The sequence below is a fragment of the Polyergus mexicanus genome, unplaced genomic scaffold (assembly GCF_030449975.1).
Source record: "Polyergus mexicanus isolate NDT 795.1 unplaced genomic scaffold, iyPolMexi1.0 SCAF_4, whole genome shotgun sequence".
Lineage (NCBI taxonomy): Eukaryota > Metazoa > Arthropoda > Insecta > Hymenoptera > Formicidae > Polyergus > Polyergus mexicanus.
In genome coordinates, this window is record NW_027223324.1 from 8,808,282 (window position 1) to 8,818,857 (window position 10,576).

Consider the following 10,576-nt stretch of genomic DNA (forward strand, 5'->3'; position numbering starts at 1 on the left):
GAGAAAAAGAGAGATTATCTGAAACAATTTTTTTATATTTTACGATACTACGCATACTTGAATATTAATTTTGATACTCAGGATATTCATGCAATATCATAACTTAATTAAAAATAATTATCTTACTGTTCTATATATCCACAGACTTTGCTCCTGAGATAAATAATAATATAATATAATAAATTATCCATCGAGAAGAGACTTTATTCTCATACAAACGTAACAAATTGTGTTAGAATCTATTATTTATATATTGTACATCGTGATATATATAAGTCTTCATCATTATTTTGGATTTCTACAGTCACCCATTTTAGGCACTAAAAAATGTTAATAAAATTTTAGTACTTAATCTTCCTAGCAATAACTTTTAAAAAGGTATTAACTCATTTTTATTTGAGTAATATACTGTATATCAACAAAATATTATTAATAATATATTACAAAATATTCTATATTTCTATATATTAGAATGTTTTCTCAATTTCATGGCAAAATCAAATAAATAAATCATTTAAAATCTAACATTATTTAACTTAGAAATAAGAATATATAATAATAATAATAATAATAATAAAAACACTTTTTATTTTTCAAGAAAAAAAGTGAAACAAAAATTACACACTATCCACTATGTGTAAGAAAGAATTATGATATAAAATAAATTTATTTCTTGCATTATTCATATCGAATATTTGTGAATATAACGTCTACATAGAATACATATTCTACAAAATTATTTTTTGGCAAGAGTTTCATAAAATGTGCTGAGCACTGAAAAAATCTATCAAAAATTTTAAATGTCAGTATATCTTCAATTCATTTCAATATTCTGTCAAATGTAATGCAAATTTATTTTTATTTTTATCAATTATTTCTATCAAACGTAATGTAATGTAAGATAAATATTATTTCGTACAAGTAATATAAAAAATAGTATGAAATTTTCATTTGTAAATGAATATATAGATTAACATTGCTGTGCATATCCATTGTATACTTATACTTTATACAATCGAATCAAATTATTATAGCTCAATTTTATGTGTAATTATTTTTGTATTAATCAATCTTAGAAAAATAATTCATTATGGCATTTTACCCACAAACAAAGTATGGCATAAAACAATAATATATGTGTACTTATTTCCAACTGTGATCATAATACTGTGATCTTTATTATTAATTTTATTAATATTTTTCTTTTTCGCATCCAATAATCATTACTAAATACATGCTTAATATAGTTTGTACTTTTAACATACTTTTTTCACATAAAGGGATGCCAAATGGTTTGTTTCGAGAGTAAAACAATGTTTCGTTTCGAAAAAGCAAAACTCACAGCAATGAAAGTGCCACTGATAATCTCAAATCAGTCGGTGCCACTCGTCGCGAACTCTGCGGATTTAAGTCAAACTTTCCATTGTAGTCTTTTGATGAATACTTTCGAAGATTATAACCTGAAATATTATGAAGAATATTTCTTTCAGAGCACTGTATACATTTTTGGACCGATCAATCTCCTACGTCGGAATCGCCGTCTCCTATGGCATAAAGAATATGAAAAGCAATTCCGAGAAGCGCAGTTCCTATTAGATCACCAACCGCAGTTAGATATGGTATCGCGGAACTATCCGGATCCATACCCCTCGTCCACATCCAAACGACCATCAATTGCGCGATATACAACAACAGGATTACCTAGAAAAATAAAACATTTATTTTTTTAAATTTTATTATATCTATAAAACAGTTTATATATATCACAATAATTTATATAGATTTGAATTTATTGTACCTGCAACATTGCAGCGATTAAATATATCATAATAAATATAGGCGTAAATGAGGTATGTCCTGCCTGAAGGTAACTAATGGTATAACTAAAGATCAAGTGCCCTGGTATCACCATCATTAATAGTACCCTAGCTGTCCTCGCATGCCCTCCTATAACAAAAATTCCTTGTTGTAACTCACAATATTTGAATCTTATATAGACCTTTATCACAAACTTACCTTTTGTAAAAAATGCGTGGAATGGACTGATGCAAACGTTGAGAGTCCCTTGAACACCCGTGTGACAATCTTTGTGCAGAGACGTCGATATTCTACTGGCCTGAACGGCGACCAAGTTCCCTCCAACGCCATTAATTACTAATTGAAAAACCGCTATACCTTTGTAACTCGATATGGTGTAATCCAAGATTAGTCCACCAAGACTGAAATCAATGTTATTCATTGAATTACGTGTTCGTCTCTTAAAAATTTTTGTTTCGAACGCGCATGTGAAACCGCATGTGAAAAATCACCTGCTTATTAACATTGCAGATATCACAGGCGTCCAGCCATAGTCCAATACTTCTTTAGTAAATGGATTTCTGGCTGCTATATAACCCCACACAGGAGTCACGAATACACAAAATGCTATTAACATTGGAGCTATCCATAGAGCGTAACCTGAAGAAAATTATATATGTTCCTGGAATATTCGAGTATAATAAAAGTATGAGAAGATAAATCGACTCATCATTTATATACCTATTGCGTTGTATAACAAAGAAGCGATCCAGGATAAAAGAGCTAAAGTAGTTAGATCTCCTAAAGAGGCTGCGATCGGGGTAGCGACATTGTCGGGATTAATGTTCATTTGCCGCGACAATAGTATGACTGCGACCATCACAAGGCCCAGCAGAAAACTAGCTACAGAAGCAGTGACCAAAGCACTGGCGCATAGTAAAAGCCCATGATGAATGTCGAAGTGAGCTTCCGGAACCCAACCGAGGATTACGGCGGCTAAGGATGCCAGCAGACCCACCACCATAGCTTGACACTGGATTAAAGCCAAATTTCCGACAATTAATGTCCATTGCTGCTTCTTTGTATCCATTTGACCTAGATTAGCCTGGGTTGACAATCTGGAGGCCAATGTCATCTCCAGGTTTCCTTTTAGGCCCAATAACGCAGGAACTAATATGTACACCTCAGATACCATCTGATACACTGGCCAATGCTAAAATTTAATATAACATTTGTGAAAAATCAAACTAATTATTCTTTGATTAATATTAAAAGATCCCATAAATTCATCCTTAATTGTTGATAGAATTAAAATAAAACAATTTTTAATAAACTACAGATTATGGTATTGAGATATTGCATTTTATATCTTGTTATAACATTATTGAAAAATATACATGAAGTTATGGCATGAAGTTAATATACATATGTATAATTTATTACATATTTATAATTCCAGAGGATCGATTTTTTTTTATACCTGCACCAAATCTAGCAGCAAACTAGCGGCGACCATACCGAAGCCGGCAAGTAGAAAGGGTATGAACATTTGGATGGATATAGACCAGACGCTTTCGTCGTCTGCATTCTTCATCTCGCTCCTTTGACTATCCCTTTTTCCACTACTGTAGGTGATGCTGTCGCTGTTCACCGCCGATGGTATCAGCCGCTGTATATCGCCTCTTTCGCTGTCATCACTCTCATCCTCGGAACTGATCTCCAATTCCATGTTATTGATATCGGCGATATTCGAAATGAATAGCTCGTCACTGCCCAATCCTACCATTTTATTTAATGGTGCACTGCTTTTTCGTATTTTTCTATGATGGAGTTTACTATGTTCATAGTAATCTTCTTGTATCCTCGCATGGCTCATCCTCGTTAGCTTTCTTTTTACAAATCACCGCCGAATGCTACGATCAAAAATAAAATAAAATCATCCCGCTTCTTAGATTACCCAGCAAAAATTTGATTGCGTTATTTTTGAACAAGACATTTGATGACTGACGCTTCATTTTTGAATTAGATGTTATCAGTAGATCCAAATAAAGATAATTTTTTAAATTTAATTTTTAATAATTTAGTTTCGATTAGATGATGACGGAAAATAGGTTGAGATTAATATTTCATGATAAGAAACACTTCAACAAAAGCATATATATATATATATATATATATATATATATATATATATACACCATAATATTTATATAAATTTTAATTTATTATTAATAAAAATTAATATTCATACGAAAAAATTAATATATATTAATATATATTAAGAGACTTCTTCGAAAATAAAATGAAGAATTATTGAAATGTTATGTGTGTGAAAGTAATTAATATTATAAATAAGATTGCAAAAATTAACATGGTCACGATTATTTTGTAACATTTGTCTCAATGATCAGAATTTATGGATTTAATAAAAATGAATTTTTTTCTGTGATATTGATAGTATTATTAGTCTAACATTGTTGATAACGTGAGTGTTTAACTAGAACAATGTTTAAACGACGGATATGTTTCGTCGCGTCTGTTCTGGCCTGGCTCAGTTGTAGAGCTAATTCTAATTTAGATCTGATGTTAATTTTGCAAGCCGTTTCTCTCTCTCTCTCTCTCTCTCTCATTCTTCCTTTTTTTTACATTATAGAGCTTTGTATACATATGCTGCTATTCAGAAACGAATCATATATGTAGATATCAATGCTATACAAACTCATATTATAGCAAATCCATTTAATACTTATATTATAAAAAAATTCCGAAGTTTTTTAGCCATACTCCCGATATTTGTGTAAAAAGATTTATAATAATGTATTCGCATTATACAATTAATATATAAATCATATAAATTCGTCAATTGTTAAGAAAACAGTAACGAGCAACAAAATTTAATTATTCTATTAAAGTAATTGGAAATACTTATATAATAATTCTATATATTTATTAAAAATCTTGCTGATAATTTTTAGCAATTTAAAATTATATAAAAATAATAAAAAATAATTGAAATCTAATAATTAAACAATTAATAATGATAATAATCTATATAATATAATGATCTTTTATTGTAGGTCATAGTATGATATACTCATATGTATGTGAAATACGTAACACATCATTGAAGTTTAATATATATGCGTAAAGAGTACAGAGTACATAATATTATCTTTATATCCAAATATGTTTTGAATAAAGTTAAAATTTCTTTGATTGATAATCATAATCATTTGCGTAAGACAAACTCTTTCTCAATATATGTATATAAATCTTATTACAATATTATAATATTTCATTGTGAGATAAAAATTATGATTATGTTTTAAAACAGATATGTAAATAAAATTTATGCAAATAAAATGATTCATAAAAACAGTGTAATCAGCTTTTAAGTAATATCACAATATTTTGCACAAATGCAAAATAAATTCGACCAATACACGTAATTTCCACCACCAAATTTTATTAGACATCTGAAATACATCTTAAAATGTATATAATAATCTTTAAATTATTATATCTTATCTCGTATTCTCTAAAATATTGACACTCGCCATGTTATAAACTTAAAGTTTCTTCAAGATTTAGTTCCTCATATTTTTTTACAAATTCCTAAAAAATTTCTTTAAATAAAATATTTTAATTTATTTCCATCACACATATATTGAACTCTTTCATGCTTCGAAATATTATAACCTTCACAATAAAACTGTGACAATTACATTGTACAAATGCACATACATTCTAAGGATAAATGCATATCATATTTATGAAATAATCCTTATTAAATAATTTTAAAGTTTTAAAGCAAAAAAGCGAATTTTTTCTTTGTCCTTCCAAGTATTTGACAGCCCGGCCGAGATAACCTTAAAATGTGCCACGTACCTCGAATATGCAGCGGTTTTCTTTCGCGTTTGGGTCCATCGGCGGGTAATAAACGCGTTTTCCGCATACAAGATATGTAATTCTAAGGATTAGCCAGGTATATTTCTAAAAAACCAGAATCCTTTGTGTCCTGTCCTCTAACCCTCCAATAATCAGTATTTACACGCAGCGCAATTACGATTACTATCGCGTTTATGCCGTGAATCATTGCGCACACAGGCAGCTTCGAGCTTCGAGACTTCGAGACTTCGAGACTTCGAGATTATCGAACGTCACCGTGACGTCACGTCGTTTGCGATATTTGAAGTTGCAGCCGTTGTACGCCCGTTTGCTCGTCGCTACCGCTCTCGTATCGTATGATGTTTTTATCCGTTTTTTGTTGTGTAAATTCGCGTCGACCTGCTCAAGTACAGTGTTTTCGATAAAACAAACATTGCGACAAATCGGGCAAATACGGTCGAGTGTAATAGTGCGGATATCGCGACGAAAATTGTGAAAGAACGATGTACGGCTTCGGTCGCAGATGCGTACATTATGAATTATACGTTATATGAGATAAAGTGAGTATAAAATCAGAGATTGAGAGCAATATAAGCCAAATTTATGTAGCTGAGAAGAATGTATAATACATAATAAATAAAATAGTAATTATTTTCGATTCTACAGATATCGAAACATATATTTTGTGTCAATTTGAGATACGTTTACTGTTCGAATAAGCATAAGGATCATTTTTGCATATTATATGCTTCGGATTTTGAACGTTATAAATTTGAATGTTGAAAGCACATTTGCACAATGCGATCGTTCTCGTATCGTGCAGTGTTTTTACTTGTATACGTACAGTACACATATGTACGCACGCAAGCACGCACGCACGTACGTATGTAGAGAGAGAAAGCGCATCTCTCTCTCTCTCTCTCTCTCTCTCTCTCTCTCTCTCTCTCTCTCTCTCGCTCTCGCTCTCTCTCCCCTCTACAATTTAATACAAAATGCTCTCTCTTAAACAAACAAAGAATATTTTATTTATTACTTTTATATAGAGGAATAAGAAATATTTTACATATTTCAGGAAATAAAAAAAATATCTCGCGCGCATTTGCGATTCTGCAAATTAAATTATATAAAAGATGATATTTGATGTATATATTTTTTGTATTATTATTATTAATATTATTATAAATAGATAAAGCTATAAAAAAAGGGATAAAAATATTTTAAATTTTAAATAAGAATCTAGTATATAATAATCAAAAATTTAAAAATATATGTATAATTAATAAAGCAAAATTTAAAAATAATACTACATATAAAAATATTATTAAATATATAATTAATATAATTAAATTAAAGATAAACACATATATATATATATATAATCATATAAAAATATAATATAAAAATAATATTAAATGAAAAATTATATTATTAAATATATATAATTAATAATAAAATTAAAAATATATGTATCTATATTTTCAGGTATATGAAAACTCAAGGCTTCTACGTTTTTACATCTACTAAGATGTTGTTGCATTTGGTGAGTTGATGTTGCACTTTTTATTAATTCTTGAAGAAAGGAGAAAAGAGAAGAATAAAAACACTCTATGGTAATATAAAATTGTGCTTATTGTTAAGCTGATGACCAAACGGATGACCAAAGTTTATAAAGTTGCAACAGAAATTTATTACACACAGAATATGATAGATTGGCATATTATTCTGTCAATTTAAAAATATGTTTTATTACGTCTCATTTCGTTCACGCATAATATTTTCTTAGATCGATTATTTGCGCAACACGTGTTTCAGGATTATCGAACAGTAAACTTTGCATTGAATACATTCATCTCGTTACACAATATTATTTCTAATAATAATCTGCAGACGTAGGGCGCACACATACTTTTACATACACATCAATTGGCACATATATAAGCTTTGATATCTATATTAATTGTATAAATATAATTGTATAAAACGTATTATGCTTACAAATTAGAATGTCAGAATTATTTTATCACTTATCATGTATTAGTTGAAGTATCAGTTGCTCCAAAATACGGCTTTTCAGAGAGTTAAACTCGAGAGAGTCGTCACTTGAGTTTGACTATCCGTCTTCGAATCCCATTGCCAGTGTTCGGTGCTTGAAATACCTTATGTCTGGGCGAGACTAGGCATAGTGCCCGTTACGTACTCACATTAACAATACCGCACAATGCCTTGAACAGTCGAGAGGCGTCTGATCTTTTATCGATATAAAATTAATATAATACTATCGCTGTAAATCGCGAGAGAATTGTTCGAGATTAAAATAATTTCGGAGCAATACGTTGCATAGTGATATCGTTTTTAATACAATACTTTTCGCGTGTTGTGTGTATAAGAATTTTTAATTAAAGATTCAAAAAAATATTTTTTTGTTGAGGTAAGTACTCAAATTTTTAACAATATTGAATTATATACTATAGATATTAATTTAATTTAATTTTTTAAAATACATGTAGAATAATATTTAATGTTAATGATATTTTTAAAATTAAAAATAAGTCTTTTTGCAGTTAATAATGTAACATGTGGCGTGCTAAATTGGGAGATAATTATCCCCTTTTTTTGATAGAAATAGAATAAGTCAAACACAAGTGCAGTTTGTCGCGGTCGGATTTAACTATTAACGATTGTGCGAGGGGGGGGGGGGAGATTGTGACAATTACAGAATGCCCCCGAACGTGATTTCGTGTTATAGTATTCTAAAACGATGGTCCATATACATATTCTTTGGCGAGATTTTTACGATTATGTAATCATTCGTGTTTGCACGTTAGGTATATTGAAATACTCGTATTCCGATACATTATGTAATACGCAACAACAAATTACAAGTCACATTTCATTTTATTTCGTATCTTTTGAAGTATTATTATCGTGTAATCTTAATTTGTAAAATTGCGATTACTTATTTAATCAAAACAAATTAATATTCTTCTCATAAAAATGTTTTAGCGTTTACTTTTCTTATTCTATTTAATTATTTCAGTTTCTTTGACGAGATGGGTCGGAGAAAAAGAAATTCAAAAAAGTTCTCGGGTGTTACTCGGAAAATTTGCGAGAATAAAATATCGAAAAAATTGAATTCCGATGAAAAGGGGGAAACGAAAAGAAGGGACGAAGATTTTTCCATCCTCGAAGATGCAATCGATGTTTATCAACGTTTGAAATTGCCACTCGTACACTTAATGCAGCATCGATCGCCGGATGACAGCGACGAAGAAGAAGACACCGTCGTGCTAAATTTCTGGCCGCGTTTTGTCTTCGTGTCGAACTTGTGCTTGATCTGCATGGAGCGATCGGAAGAGGTCTGCGAATCTTGTGGCATGGTTTCTTACTGCACCGTCAAACACAAGAAGCAAGGATGGGTGAAGCATCGCGAACTGTGCAAAGTTCTCACCGAAGTCTGCACGAATGGAGGAGGCTTGTCGTTCCTGCCGGATCTCACCGCGGATGATTATCGCGTTTATCGATTAAAACTGATCGAGATTGTGGAATGCCGTTTGGAAAAACCTCTGGAGCCCTGGGAGAAAGAGATCCTTCTTTATCCTCGCGTTTGTTGCAGCTGCCGTTATTTTTCGAAGACTCTGAGATACTGTCTGACATGCGGAATCGAGTTATTCTGCGAGAATCACGATGGCAAACATGAAGAATGGTGTCGAGACTTTCAAGTGTTTCGAAGAGTCTTATTTATGCAGCATAGAAACGGTCACGTGGATCCCGAGATTCCAGATACTTTTCAAAATAATCCGCTTCATCTACCAAATAATTTTGACTTGTTAATGGCACAACTTTACAATCGTTCGACATATTATTGCAGAATGGATTGCTACACTTATTGCAGTCTCTCTCATATATCGACTATTCCATTGACGACTCTGTATTCCATGCAAATTTCTTGTCGAGATTGGGAAACTATCGATACCTTTGTGGTTCATGTGATAGGCGCCGAGTTTCAATTCGAGTGCATAAACTTGCACGTGTGGGAGAAACTCTTTCTACATCTTCTTCCGAATTTAAAGCATCTCAGATTGATGTTTATTGGCCCAGAATTGAGATTGCCGGCAGTGCCATTAGATCTTTTGACCGCTGTGAAAATCTGTTCGGTTTGCAAATCATTCGATCGACGCGTGAACGTTTCGTTTCATCCCGGAAAATTCTATCACAATTTTTGTCATTCCAAACAATTCGTAAAACCTCATTTAATAAGTCTTTTTAATCCGGGTCTCTATCGGGAAACTGGCTTTGAAGGTAGAGATACATGGCCAGAGACGATAAAGGAATTCTGTAAAACGGAAGTTCCTGTTTGCGTGACGTCTTATACGAAGCATGAAATTCCTCGAGAAATGACCAGAATAAAATCGATTATTGATGTAGAGACAATTCTTGAACCAAGAAGAAATCCATTTGCTTCAATCAAACCCGATAGAAATTTCGTTAGCGATGATTCGGCGCCACTTATCTACAAAAATTATTATCTCGCTATTATTAGAGGAAAATCATAAATAGATTTACGTAAGATTTTTTTTCTCATAATTCTTTGTATTTAATCCAACATAAATATATTTCTGAAATTTCAAATTCATTTATCTATATATAATATACCATTTAAAAAAATTTTTCATCACTATTTGTATAAATCAATGTTTGCGAAATTTAATAAAAAAATTATTGTATAATATAACAACCAAAGTTAGCAAATTGTCAAATTCAATACATATATAGTAATATAAAAATATTTTTTATTATTAAATTATATAGTGTTTCTATTTTTAGCTAAATTATATTATTATTTACAGAATAATTGAGGTAAGAGGTATTGTATGTAATTATTATACCATAA

At 30.9% G+C, this 10,576-nt stretch overlaps 2 protein-coding genes across 3 annotated transcripts; one reads left to right on the top strand and one right to left on the bottom strand.

The window, feature by feature from the left end:
* Nucleotides 1–201: 201 nt before the first annotated feature.
* On the bottom strand, nt 202–5,885 carry LOC138932753 (solute carrier family 41 member 1-like). Of its 2 annotated transcripts, XR_011446837.1 has the most exons (8): nt 5,686–5,885; nt 3,278–3,710; nt 2,539–3,010; nt 2,310–2,457; nt 2,017–2,219; nt 1,799–1,947; nt 1,343–1,701; nt 202–320 (listed from the first exon to the last, which is right to left on the bottom strand). XR_011446837.1 is itself a non-coding variant. In XM_070294887.1 (7 exons), the coding sequence occupies exons 2-7, from the start codon at nt 3,671–3,673 to the stop codon at nt 1,516–1,518; spliced, it is 1,554 nt and encodes a 517-aa protein (XP_070150988.1). In that variant the 5' UTR covers nt 3,674–3,710; nt 5,686–5,885; the 3' UTR covers nt 714–1,515. The 2 variants fall into 2 exon arrangements, 1 of the variants encoding a protein (XP_070150988.1); XM_070294887.1 differs by lacking the exon at nt 202–320 and having other exon boundaries at nt 714–1,701.
* A 1,296-nt stretch (nt 5,886–7,181) lies between these two features.
* On the top strand, nt 7,182–10,280 carry LOC138932459 (uncharacterized). Its single transcript, XM_070294337.1, has 2 exons — nt 7,182–7,225; nt 8,723–10,280. The coding sequence occupies exon 2, from the start codon at nt 8,736–8,738 to the stop codon at nt 10,236–10,238; it is 1,503 nt and encodes a 500-aa protein (XP_070150438.1). The 5' UTR covers nt 7,182–7,225; nt 8,723–8,735; the 3' UTR covers nt 10,239–10,280.
* Nucleotides 10,281–10,576: the final 296 nt, after the last annotated feature.

Excerpts from the sequence above, each read along its gene's own strand:
- LOC138932753 (XM_070294887.1), bottom strand. The coding sequence starts at position 3,673 with ATGAGCCATGCGAGGATACAAGAAGATTACTATGAACATAGTAAACTC. Across the intron at positions 2,220-2,309 it reads TCTGCAATGTTAATAAGCAG|TCTTGGTGGACTAATCTTGG; the intron begins GTGATTTTTCAC and ends CATTGATTTCAG. Across the intron at positions 1,948-2,016 it reads CCACGCATTTTTTACAAAAG|GAGGGCATGCGAGGACAGCT; the intron begins GTAAGTTTGTGA and ends TTTTTGTTATAG.
- LOC138932459 (XM_070294337.1), top strand. The coding sequence starts at position 8,736 with ATGGGTCGGAGAAAAAGAAATTCAAAAAAGTTCTCGGGTGTTACTCGG.